Genomic DNA, 14,127 nt, shown 5'->3' on the forward strand with positions numbered 1-14,127 from the left:
CACTGACAAATGCAGGCATCTTTGAACAACAATACTAGTATAGAGAACACAAAATTCAAGTTAGACATCAAGGTTATAATGTCTCTGCAGAAATACATAAAAAACTGAAAACTGCATTTAGACTATATGAGCTAAAGGAGTGGCAATAGGCTATGAACTTCTCCAACACAAAGTTAACATGCTTACAATGAAACCTTTGTCAGAAAAGCTACAGATCTGGCAACTAATAGATAAGATAATCAGTTTCCTCAATGAGACCACTATTAGTTTCAAAATACAGTGTAAGACACATGATACTTGTTACTTTAAATTTTCCTTAATGTTTAAAAAAGTATTTTGTTTTAAAAACATCTTGGTGTACAAAAAAATTTCACAAACTTTTTGATCGAATGCTCTTTTTGACTAATATCAGACAATCACTCTTTCCAGGAAGATGATAGCCACACCTCTGCTGTGTAACTACTGTGACTTTTTGCAGAGGTTAGCCCTTCCCCTTTGTATGATTTGTTAGCTGTCGCTTCCAGACACACTTTTCTGGTATATTAACAAGAGAGGCTGTTTTATACCTCACTCACACAGATCTCCTCTCCTGGCAGTTGTTAATGGCAGGTTATAATCTTAAATAAATTAACATGACATTTAACAATCAGATGATTCTGAAAATAATCTCCATCCTTTCTGTGACTACAGCCATGTCCATCGTCTTGATGAACTATCCAGAACAAAGCACAAATTGTCCTCGCAAGGAAAAGCTGGTCTTGAATCACTTCCTGAAGCAGGATATTGGAGAAGTACAGGCTTGTTCTGCTATTATTCAAGGAGATGTGGACGGAGTGGACAAGGAAAATTTCAGGAAACTTCTGACCTCGAAAAAAAGAACATCTGTGCTATCCGAGTCATACTATCTCAACGCAACCAAGGATTGTCCATCCTACATCCAAGACAGAGGGTTTCTGACAGTTTCTCTCAGTAAAGAGGAGAAAGATTTCCCTATTGCTTACTCCATGGTGATCCATGAGAAGATTGAGATGTTTGAAAGGCTCTTAAGAGCCATTTACACTCCTGACAATGTGTACTGTGTTCATGTGGACCAGAGGTCTCCTGAGATCTTTAAAGAAGCAGTTAAGGCCATTGTGTCCTGCCTGACAAACGTGTTTGTGGCCAGCAAACTGGAGAATGTGATCTACGCCTCCTGGTCTCGAGTTCAAGCGGACATCAACTGCATGCAGGATCTGCTCAAGTCACCTGTCCAGTGGAGGTATCTGCTCAACACCTGTGGCACTGATTTCCCCATCAAAACCAATGCAGAAATAGTTGAGTCTCTAAAACACCTGAATGGAAGGAACAGTATGGAGTCAGAGTCTGTAGACTCCAAAAAGGGGCGCTGGCAGTATCATCACGATGTTACGAACGTTGTGACTCGGACCATTGTTAAAAAGTCACCTCCGCCAATTAAGAGCCCTATGTTCTCAGGAAATGCTTACTTTGTGGTTTCAAGAGAGTTTGTGGATCACATTTTCAAAAGCAAAGAGGTTCAAGAATTCATGGAATGGGAGAAAGACACACACAGTCCAGATGAACACATGTGGGCTACGTTACAGCGGATGCCTTCAGTACCAGGATCCAACCCTTCAAACAGAAAGTACGAGCAATCGGACATGAACGCAATTGCTCGTCTAGTTAAATGGAGCTACCATGAAGGAGATCTAAAGAGTGGGGCTCCCTACCCACCATGCACTGGGAAGCACAGACGGGGGGTGTGTGTCTATGGAGCTGGGGACTTGAAATGGATTGTGAGGCAACACCATCTTTTGGCAAACAAGTTTGATCCAGAAGTAGATGACGTAGCTATCAAATGTATGGAGGCTTTTTTAAGGTACAAAGCTATTTATGGTCGATCATTACTAACAGTTGATAAATCTGACATTATTTTATGATGTTTTTAATGTTTTAAAATGTTTGTAAATATTAGATAATTAAATTAAATTAATACTTTGGGTTTTAAAAATCATTTGTGCTTTTTTGTAGAGAAGCTTTCTTTGTGTTACACATAATACTTCATATAAAGATGTGATATTAATGAATTTAATTCAGAATTAAAATATTAACAGAGTACAAAAAAGAAAAGATCTCACAAGCAAAGGTAAGAAATTATATATAATTTAGATGTGTGTCTGTGACACAAGGTACATGAATTTATGATAAACCAACACTCTTAGCCCGGATTTTATATTAACTTAAAAATATAACTACAATATACTTAAAATATTTAAGTTTGTTTGCTTTACTTATAAAATATGAGTATATTCTACTAATTTGTGGGTGTATTTGAATGTGTTAATAAATGTAAGTTAAATGCACTTAAATTATGAAGTTTTTCTCCTGGCCACGCCTCCTACACACTGGTTTGTGGCAGGTAATGACGCCATTTTGTCCTGGTGTGTGTGAATTCAAGGAGCTGTTGATGAACAGTTGGAACATTTGTTTTGGCTGTTCTACAGACATTTTTTCCAAACATTTACCTTTTTATCCTGTAGTTTTTCACCAAATGAGAAACTCTCAATTTTTAAGTTACCACCATCGAGATCAGGGTTTGTTTTAGTTGAGCTCTTGACCCTTGACTTTTTAATATTACATTTTGTTTGGGCAGTTTTAACTGCATTAAAACTAACCAGACAAGCAAAGTTATAAGATGATCAGGTGGTGTTGGTTATGTTTTCACATAATAATTATTTGATCTGAATCACTGAACTCATTTAGAGCTCAATCTCTGATAAGCAATATATTCTGATAAACAGTTCAACTCTGAACATTAAAAAACAAGCTACTAAAAAGTCACAGAAAAACAGCAAAACTTGAATAGTGAGAATAAAGAAAATTACTAAAACATTTCAGCTCATAATTTATTCATGCAGCAATGCATGATGGGAGGCATGGATGCATTTTGATTGGTGGCAAGTTAACTTGCTTAGTACATTGAACTTAAATATACTATGTATAATAACTACAAAAGTAATTAATATTACAAAACATTTTAAGTTAAATGAACTCAAATTATTAAGTTAACATTACTTAAAAAATTTAAGGCAACGAGTTACCTCGGTTTTTTTAAGTAGATTCTACTTATCCGGGTTTACAGTGAACTACTACTTACATGATATTGTGAGGTAACGTATGACAAATATATTTATAACTGCAAATTTATGTCAACATAGAAGATATGAAACTTCTTCACAGGATGTGGTTAATATGTGACCAGAAGAGCAGTCAACACATGCACAGACAGAAGAATTTCTTACACCTATATAATGTCTTACAAAGCAGCTGTTTAGATGTATAGATATAGCATATGTGTGAAGTCACAGCAAAAAAAAAGTTGGGACATACCTTTGGAAGAGAGACCCTTACAAAAATTAAGTTTTTTCAAGTGTGCTATTAGTAGGGGGAGAGTGGGGTATTTTTACTTATGTGGTCCTCAAGATAAGGGAAAATGAGGCAGAAGTACAATGATAGTATTTCAAGTAATTTCAGGATGTTTCCTATCAGTTTTAATGATCAGAATACATCTATGACAAAGGGTTCAGAAAATATGGCTTCTTATAAAAAAAGTGTTCCTCTGGCTCAGTTTACCCCAGGTTAGAGGTAAGTTGATCCGAGTCAGTAGGTGGGTGTAAACTGACCATCTAACTGAATCTGAATCAAACCCATGTGAAATTTTAACAATAATATATTAATATTTTAAAAACTAATTTAATTACCATTTTCCTTTACAAATATTCTTTGTAAAATAAATATTTTTTAAAGCTAAATTAAACAACATAAAACCAACCAAATTAAGTTAAAATTTCTTTAAATTTGTTATGTTGAACATCAAAGTTGTAACCTTCCCATAAACAGACTAAACAGAGAGAATGATTACATATCACTGAAACTAATAAACATTTTAGTCAAAAGGTTCTTGACATGGTAGTTTTTCTGCAATTTTCGACCATGTTAGGCCATTAGAGACTACAGGTGGACAGATATATATGATTAAACATCCTCTGGTTCATACTGTATCAGAAGGATTTGGTGTACTAATACTACACTATTCCTATCAAATAAACTTGAACATAAAGAAAAACTAAACCAGTTGTGTAATATTACATTGAAATGACACCAGTTTATACTTCAGATTTAACTTAAATTCATTGCCTTATGGTGGGGTAAGTTAAAACACTGGCTCAATTTACCCCACAGCATTTGGCTCACTTTGCCCCATAGCTGCCATTTTAGGAAAAGCTAGCTAGCTTACCAATTCAGAATAATATTTAGCTAAATGACTTGCATGGTTTTATATGTTGCTAAAAAAATATACTTTATGTACTTCTACTGCTGTATATTTGGCAAATACTTGTGTACACGATTTTTTATTTATTTAATTAAAAGCATAATTCATTATTCTAAGTATACTTGGCTTGTAGTTGTGTTTAATCTTTGGATTGAGTAGCCTATTAAATACCTTTTCCCATAGTTTTACATACTGTCTTATAAACTTACATTGTTTTAAAATATTGATTTATAAAGAAAACATATATGTTCCTAATTCTAAGTGTAGTTTGTGTAGTCCTATGGTAGTGTACATAGGAATTTATTCAAGATCCACTTAACTCTTTCTCCGCCATTGACAGAATTTTCCATTATTTATGACACTATGGCCCGGTTTCACAGACGGGCTTAGATTGAGCCAGGATTAGGCCTTAGTTCAATAAGGGCATTTAAAGCTGCAGTCTGTAACTTTTTTTGGTTAATTTTTGAGCAAGTACATAACCAGCCAGTGTTCAAAACTATCTCCTTACTTAAGCCCGATTCACAACAGTAAGCTTGTAATAATGTTTTATAATAAAATTATACTGGTGGATTTCCGCGGAAAATCGAGCATGCGTCATTACGTCACATCTGTAAACAGAAAGGAAGGAGTCCCAGCTATGCATATTGGATGCTGCTGATATGCATTTCTCACAGCAGCTGAAATAATTAAACGTATCATTTTGATGGTGGATTGTAATTCAGAAAGGTCCCAATGACAATCATCAGTGGCAACTGGAGATTCACCCGTGGTCAAATGCAAAAGACTTCGGACTGCGGAGTGAACAAGAAAACAAGCAAAACCAGAAGCATGCAAAACTTTTGATAAAATTTCCTCCTACTCAGACCACAGAAATCATTTGAACAGTTTTGCATTGTCTACACAGGAACCTAAACTACTAGTAACAACTATTAAATTATTCTTAGAAATACAATTCAGCATTATAACTTTACAGAGTTATTGGTCTATATAAAAAAATGAGGAAAAGCATTTAAAATGTCTACTAGTATTTTTTTTAATACCGTTTACAAACACTACAATCTGACAAATGGCACATATCCATAAAAAACATGATTACTCTGGTCCGGATATGAATATGAACTGTGATCCACATTCTAAGTGTTGAAACTTGTGCAGAAACCACACTCGTGTGCGCGCTCTGTGTGCTGTTATGTATTAAATATTGTTACAGTCATATTTTCGATACATTAAACTCCAGCTTTGACTGCATTGCGGGGAAAATGCAAAATACTTTTGCTACTGTAAGATACACATACAACACGCAAGCTGAACATGCGTCATTACGTCACGTCTGTAAACAGAAAGGAAGGAGTCCCAGCTATGCATATTGGATGCTGCTGATATGCATTTCTTACAGCAGCTGAAATAATTAAACGTATCATTTTGATGGTGGATTGTAATTCAGAAAGGTCCCAATGTAGCCTGGATGCCAGCCGAACTTAGCCCCGCCCACAACATTTTGAGGTCAGGGAGTTCGGTCTGGACTCGATCAGTGGAGGGGTAATTATGCCCGAACAGAAACTGTTCAGACCAATCACATTTGTCAGGGCGATGACTGACAGGTTATCACCAGAAACGTAATCAGCCACGTCATCAAAGAGCGCTTGGGTTGAATACAACAATGATGGCTGTTGTTGAAGAATTGAGATGTGTAGATTCCGCCATTGCGTCCGTTACAGAAGATATCGACAGCGCATTAATTGGCAAGTACTCCGTGTATACTTATTCTTTTTACAACACTGGCAAAAATTGTTTACGCTCATCTTCTACTAGTTCCAGCATGTGTGCAGTTGAGTTCTGTTGACAACTATGTGTCGCTCAACATACATCACTTACTCTGTAGCTCTGATTGGTTGTAGGTCTATCCAATTGAGGTCTTTCCTGGATCGGTTGAAATACGCCCCCATAATCAAAGCCCAATGGAGCAGTATCAGACTCATATTCGAAATAGAATTGAGTATGACCACGTCAGGCTAGTCCCAATGACGATCATCAGTGGCAATTGGAAATTCACCCGTGTTCAAAAGCAAAAGACTTTGGACTGCGGAGTGGCTACAGAAATTGAAATCTACAGGTAACGCTAATACGGTACAGTACAATTTGCAGTACAAATGAAAAACATAGTTGTAAACTAGTTGTGTACTCAAAAGTTTACTATAGTTACACTTAAAGTATACTTAATTATACTTTTATACACTAAAATGTGGGCCAATTTAGTCCCAAGTAGTACTGAAATAGTACACTTGCAAGTATAATACTACATAAAGTATACTAAAAATATACTTGAATTTTCTTACTAAATAAAATGAATTTAAAATATACTTATTTTTTTGCAACTTATCTTTAAAAACAATGCTATATCATCTATGAAATATCTCTAGAATGTCTCTAAGCACAGGGCCATGTGGGTTTGGATTTTGTTTTCCCTTCATAATAAAAAACTTCATTTAAAAATTGCATGTTGTGTTTACTTGCGTTATCTTTGATTAATATTTAAATTTGTTTGATGATCTGAAACATTAAACTGTGACAAACATGCAAAAAAAAAATAAAAAAATCAGGAAGGGGGCAAACACTTATTCCATATTCATATATCACTGTATATTCCATATTCATATACCACGTGAACTTATGCAGTAGATTATGGAGTAGCAAATCCTGAAACAAGAAAACAAATAGCTGCAGCAAAACCAGAAGCATGCAAAACTTTTGATAAAATTTCCTCCTACTCAGACCACAGAACTCATTTGAACAGTTTTGCATTGTCTACACAGGAACCTAAACTACTACTAACAACTATTAAATTATTCTTAGAAATACAATTCAGCATTATAACTTTACAGAGTTATTGGTCTATATAAAAAAAATGAGGAAAAGCATTTAAAATGTCTACTAGTATTTTTTTTAATACCGTTTACAAACACTACAATCTGACAAATGGCACATATCCATAAAAAACATGATTACTCTGGTCCGGATATGAATATGAACTGTGATCCACATTCTAAGTGTTGTTAAACTCGTGCAGAAACCACACTGTTATGTATTAAATATTGTTACAGTCATATTTTCGATGCATTGGTGGTTAAACTCCAGCTTTGACTGCATACACTTTTGTGCTACTGTAAGATACACATACAACACGCAAGCTGAACATGCAGAGGTGAACGAACAGCACTGAAAAGGTCTTTTGTGGCATTTGTATTCTCCGCTTTAATGTGATCTAATGCATAATATGCAGTGACTGGACTAAAAGAGTTTATTCTTATGAATAATGTAAGAAAAGCTCAGAAACTGATGACATACTCTCATACAAGGCAGCCAGCCACCATACTTCCACTGCGGCCTGTATCAATGGCTGTGCCCACAGCACAGGATTGTTGTGATTTATGTCAAATTCAGCTCACATACTTCTTCTTAAGACACCAACCTCAGTTTACTATCATTAATTGAGTATTGCGAAACAAAATGGTAAGCCAGAACTAAGCCAGATTGTGGCTTTGGAGAAGGAATGTAACCTCCTTACTTCCTGTTCGATCATCTTACAAACTGTAACAATAGTGAGTAATAATTAACTGCTTAAGTGTGTTATTGATCATTTTTGACTTAAACGGATAATTCACCCAAAAGTGAAAATTATCCCATGATTTCAAGCCATCCTATGTGTATATGACTTTCTTCTATCAGACGAACACAATCAGAGTTATATTAAATAATGTCCTGGCTCTTCCCAGCTTTATAATGGTAGTGAATAAAGGATGAGATTTTGAAGCCCAAAAAAGTGCAACTATCCATCATAAAAGATAATGATGCAGCTCTAGGGGGGTTAAAGGGTTAGTTCACCCAAAAATTTGATTTTTTTTTTTTTTTTTTTTTTTTTAAACACAAACACAACATTTTGCTTCTGAAGGCCTTTATTAAAGAGTTAGTTCACCCAAAAATGAAAATTCTGTCATTAACTACTCACCCTCATGTCGTTCCATACCCGTAATACCTTCGTGAAATGCGGTGGCTCAGAGAGGCCTCCATTGACAGCAATGCCATTCAAACTCTCAAGATCCATAAAGGTACTAAAGACGTTAAAGCTGTCCACATGACTGCACTGGTTCTACAATAATTTTATGAAGCGACAAGAATACTTTTTGCGCGCACTCACTGAGCCACCGGATTTCATCAAACATATCTTAATTTATGTTCCGAAGATGAATGAATGTCTTACAGGTCTGGAACGACATGAGGGTGAGTAATTAATGGCAGAATTTTCATTTTTGGGTGAACTAACTCTTTAATAAAGGCCTTCAGAAGCGAAGTGTTGTGTTTGTGTAAGAAAAATATAAATATTTAAAACTTTAAAAACTTAAATAACTGGCTTCCAGCAGACGACCGTACATTGAAATGATGTAGGGGTAGCGTAAGCTTTGATGCCTCTTGCTGTTCAAACAAACAAGGCTGTGCAACAAACTCAAGCTCCTCCTCTTATATCGTAATCCTCTGACATTTCTCTTCAAAAATTCTTGTTTTATACTTCTAACTTTAACTATGCACCGATACAGCGCACGGCCCCTTTAAATCGCGCATTCCCTGCCCCCCGAGCTCTCAGTGCATTTACAAAGTTCACACAGCTAATATAACCATCAAATGGATCTTTACAAGATGTTCGTCATGCATACTGCATGCATGCGTCGGATCATGTGAGTATAGTATTTATTTGAATGTTTACATTTGATTCTGAATGAGTTTGATAGTATGCTTTTAGGCTAAAGCTAACATTACACACTGTTGGAGAGATTTATAAAGAACGAAGTTGTATTTATGAATTATACAGACTGCAAGTGTTTAAAAATGAAAATAGTGACGGTTCTCTTGTCTCTGCAAATACAGTAAGAAACAATGGTATCTTTACCCACATTTAACAGTACATTAGCAACATGCTAACGAAACATTTATAAAGACAATTTACAAACATCACTAAAAATATCATGATATCATGAATCATGTCAGTTATTATTTCTCCATCTACCATTTTTCGCTGTTGTTCTTGTTTGCTTACCTCGTCTGATGATTCAGCTGTGCAGCTCCAGACATTAATACTGGCTGCCCTTGTCTAATGCCTTGAACATGGGCTGGCATATGCAAATATTGGGGGCGTACATATTAATGATCCCGACTGTTACGTGTTATGTTGAGAATCGCCTGTTTTCCGGAGGTCTTTTAAACAAATGAGATTTACACAAGGAGGAGGAAACAATGGTGTTTGAGACTCACTGTATGTCATTTCCATGTACTGAACTCTTGTTATTCAACTATGCTGAGGTAAATTCAATTTTTTATTCTAGGGCACCTTTAATATAACTCTCATTGTATGCGCCTGAAAGAAGAAAATCATATCCACCTAGGATGGCTTGAGGGTGAGTAAATCATTTTCATTTTTGGGTGAGCGAACCCTTTAACCCTTGAGCTGAGAGCTTTAATGTTTTTTTTTGTTTGTTTTTTTTTCTTCAAAAACATGACAAATTTTCCTTAACCTTCTTTCCCCAAGAGGCCAGCAACCACAGCTAGTCTGCACTGGAAACCTGACCAGTGAATCCCACCAGTTTGTTATTGTTGCCAAAAATGACAAAGTTGTATTTCATTGGAAGACAAGAGCTTTCCTGTGGCTTGGATAAGTTGTTCCAGCGCTGCTATCATCACATATGTGAAGTCAGTTGTGTGTTTGTTTTTTTTTTTTTTAAGGACTGTTGAAGTTTAATATTTTGATGATTACTTTTAGGCTACTCGTATGGAAAAGATGGCAGAGTACAGACTGCCACAATCATCAGATAAAGGGTTATCTGCCTAATAAAACTGGAAAAAGAACTGTTTCTGCAGTTTGAGTTTTGTTTTTATTGTTAATATTCAATGACAATTAATGTGTTGAACTCAAAAATTGTTTACTTTGTGTTTTATTTTGTGTGCCTTAAGCACTCTGTTAGAAAAACTATATTTTGCTACTGACAGCCATTCAAAAGTAACTGTGTTTTGTGTCTTTCTTTTACAAAGAGCATATTAATTTATACATTTTCAATATATCAGAGTAGATGTTTTACCAGTGACCAATTTTGCGATGAGAGATCTTAAAAGCATGAAATGGGACTCTATGCAGCCTTTCATGTCACGGCTCGTTTATTATGGAGCCAATCATCGTCATCACATTTTTTTTTTTTTTTTCAATTATTATTGCTTCTGCATAATGATTAATCACAGCCGAATTGATAGTCTCAAAGCTGTGTTGTGGGGTTCTGTGTTAACCGAGCAACTACAACTAACCTCCACACTGAAATAATTACAAATCTTGTTTGATAAGCTGATTTTTTGGTGACCTCTGCTGGAGACTCCTTTAAATAGACTCTAATTTAATAGACTAGAACTGTATGAGAATATAGTGCCATGTAGAAGAAACTCTTCTACAGAATGGAATTATGTTGAAGCTTCTTTTCACCGAACCTAATGTGGACTCCCAAAGCAGATAGCGCAGATAAGCAGATAACTTCCTATAACTGCAATAGCAGTAGGCCAACCCGAGGCTGACATTGCTTAAGTTGTACGTCATTACAACAGACTAGGAATAATGACAGAATGTTGATTTTATACTCACCAGTCACCAGTATCTTTCTTTCTTCAGTGAAACACTAAGCAGCATTTCCGTGCAATACAAGAGCACGGTGATTTAAACAGCAAGCACGAAAAAAGAAAGAAAAAAGTATCACAAACGTAGTGAATAACTGGTATGTGATGTTTCAAGTATTCTGAAGCCATATGAATGATTTGTGAGAGAAACCACTGAGTCGTTTTTCACTAGTGTCTGCACAGTGCGCCAAAGGACGCCTTCGATAATAATAATTTTACTTTGTAACCATACATATGCACTTTGTCAGATGTTTCTTGTTTATGATAGGTTTTGTGTTCTGTCTGTTTAAATTGAGCAAATTATGACATAAAATTATATTTTATAAATGCCAGATTGAGGCGAGTTGATACCTTTTAAAGTAAAAATAAAAATGTATACACTTTATTAATTACAATATCTGCTGGCCAAAAGGTAGATTTCTTTATTATCTTTATTTTGTGCTTCGTAATTATTTTTGTGACTTTGTTTTACATTTTTTGCTTATAAAGCCTGTTCAATGATGACATTTTTCTTTGTAACAACTTACCCCATGCAGTATAGGTTAAAAACATGCCCAACTGTTTGGGCATTTTCAATTCAATTCAATTCACATTTATTTGTATAGCGCTTTTCACGATACATATCATTTCAAAGCAGCTTTACAGAGAATGAATGTCAACATTACAATTTAAAGAATGCAATTAGCAAATAATGTAATAATTTAGGCAATTAATTTACAATCACTGTTCTTTAGTGGACTTAGCTATCCTAGGTACAACCAGAAGTCTAGAGTTTTGTGATCTTAAAGAGCGTGAAGGATTGTAGGGTGATAGAAGATCAGTTAAGTACACAGGAGCTAAACCATTTAGAGCCTTATAGGTCATTAGCAATACTTTATAATCAATACGGAACTTAATGGGTAGAGATGATAAAATTGGTGTTATATGATCATATTTTCTTGACCTTGTAAGAACTCTAGCAGCTGCATTTTGTACTAATTGTAGCTTATTTATTGAGGAAGCAGGACAACCAGCTAATAATGCATTACAGTAATCTAGTCGAGACATCATGAAAGCATGAACTAACTTTTCTGCATCAGAAATAGATAACATATCCCATATCTTAGCATTGTTTCTGAGGTGGAAGAAGGCTGTTTTTGTAACATATGAAATATACATCCTTCTAAATGCAGATTGTAGTCTGAGAGATTCTGTGTACAGGTTTTTGGCCCAATAAGTAATACTTCAGTCTTATCTGAATTTAATACAAGAAAATTACTAGTAATCCAATGTTTTACTTCTTTAATACATTCTGTCAGATTGGATAATTTACATAATTTTGCCATATACATGGTAGGCTATTTTTTTAAATGCTTTTTGTAGCTTGTGTGTGTCTTTACAAAAATATACTAAACATCTTCACTAAATTGCTTGTATCAATTTCTTTATCTACATTTATACAACCTGCATTTGACTGTACAGACAACATCCTTATAAGCATGTTTTTGCCTCTACATATAGCTATGATGAAAGGAAATGTCACTTAATTTTCCCCATAAAAATGAATCTGTGGCTAGGAACCAGGGATGAGCGGTCCCTACCTTGCCTACTGTTTCCGCCTTAGCTATTGCCGAATCTCTGTGGTATATGAACCTGAGAGGCTGTTTCATACCTTAGTGGCATAGCGAGAGTAGTTTCTGGAAGGTCTGGTCTGGTCAGAGTACAACACTGTCCCTCTATCTGCTGAACTACATAAGGAAGGATTGCCCTTCTCATGGGAAACTGGAATTGAATCACTTCCTAAAGCAGGATGTTGGAGAACTACAGGCTTGTTCTGCTATTATCCAAGGAGACATGGACGGAGTGGACAAAGACATTTTCAGGAAGCTCCTGACCTCGAAAAAAGAACATCCCTGCTATCCGAGTCATTCTATCTCAACGCAACCAAGGATTGTCCATCCTACATCTGAGGGTTTCTGACAGTTTCTCTCAGTAAAGAGGAGAAAGATTTCCCTATTGCTTATTCTATGGTGATCCATGAGAAGATTGAGATGTTTGAAAGGCTCTTAAGAGCCATTTACACTCCTGACAATGTGTACTGTGTTCATGTGGACCAGAGGTCTCCTGAGATCTTTAAAGAAGCAGTTAGGGCCATTGTGTCCTGCCTGACAAACGTGTTTGTGGCCAGCAAACTGGAGGATGTGATCTACGCCTCCTGGTCTCGAGTTCAAGCGGACATCAACTGCATGCAGGATCTGCTCAAGTCACCTGTCCAGTGGAGGTATCTGCTCAACACCTGTGGCACTGATTTCCCCATCAAAACCAATGCAGAAATAGTTGAGTCTCTAAAACACCTGAATGGAAGGAACAGTATGGAGTCCGAGTCTGTAGACTCCAAAAAGGGGCGCTGGCAGTATCATCACAATGTTACGAACGTTGTGACTCAGACCAATGTTAAAAAGTCACCTCCGCCAATAAAGAGTCCAACCCTTCAAACAGAAAGTTCGACCAATCAGACATGAACGCAATTGCTCGTCTAGTTAAATGGAGCTACCATGAAGGAGATCTAAAGAGTGGGGCTCCCTACCCACCATGCACTGGGACGCACAGACGGGCGGTGTGTGTCTATGGAGCTGGGGACTTGAAATGGATTGTGAGACAACACCATCTTTTAGCAAATAAGTTTGATCCAGAAGTAGATGATGTAGCTATCAAATGTATGGTCGATCATTACTAACAGTTGATAAATCTGACATTATATTATGATGCCAAATACAGTCAGTATGATTTTTTTTTTTAATTAATTGGATAGAAGTGTTGTAAGAAAATGTTTATTTAGTTTTTAAATTCTATACCTTATTGAAAAGATACAAACTGATCAATGCTACCACTACTATATATATTGTAAATGTATTAAATATTTTTATATTACACAAAATTGTCTAAATTTGTCATTCTATCTATGAAAGCTAATATATAAGTGTATAATATATAAGGATAGAATACAATTTCTATGTAATATATATATATATATATATATATATATATTATATATATATATATATATATATATATATATATATATATATATATATATATATATATATATATAT

General features: G+C 35.5%; 1 protein-coding gene and 1 pseudogene across 1 annotated transcript; both read left to right on the forward strand.

Moving 5' to 3' along the window:
• Positions 1-572: 572 nt before the first annotated feature.
• On the forward strand, positions 573-2,215 carry LOC137015183 (beta-1,3-galactosyl-O-glycosyl-glycoprotein beta-1,6-N-acetylglucosaminyltransferase 3-like). Its single transcript, XM_067379956.1, has one exon. The coding sequence runs from the start codon at positions 633-635 to the stop codon at positions 1,935-1,937; it is 1,305 nt and encodes a 434-aa protein (XP_067236057.1). The 5' UTR covers positions 573-632; the 3' UTR covers positions 1,938-2,215.
• A 10,498-nt stretch (positions 2,216-12,713) lies between these two features.
• LOC137015145 (beta-1,3-galactosyl-O-glycosyl-glycoprotein beta-1,6-N-acetylglucosaminyltransferase 3-like) lies at positions 12,714-13,827 on the forward strand (annotated as a pseudogene).
• Positions 13,828-14,127: the final 300 nt, after the last annotated feature.

The sequence above is a fragment of the Chanodichthys erythropterus genome, chromosome 24 (genome assembly GCF_024489055.1).
Source record: "Chanodichthys erythropterus isolate Z2021 chromosome 24, ASM2448905v1, whole genome shotgun sequence".
Lineage (NCBI taxonomy): Eukaryota > Metazoa > Chordata > Actinopteri > Cypriniformes > Xenocyprididae > Chanodichthys > Chanodichthys erythropterus.

Coding starts and splice junctions, on each gene's coding strand:
- LOC137015183 (XM_067379956.1), top strand. CDS start 633: ATGACATTTAACAATCAGATGATTCTGAAAATAATCTCCATCCTTTCT.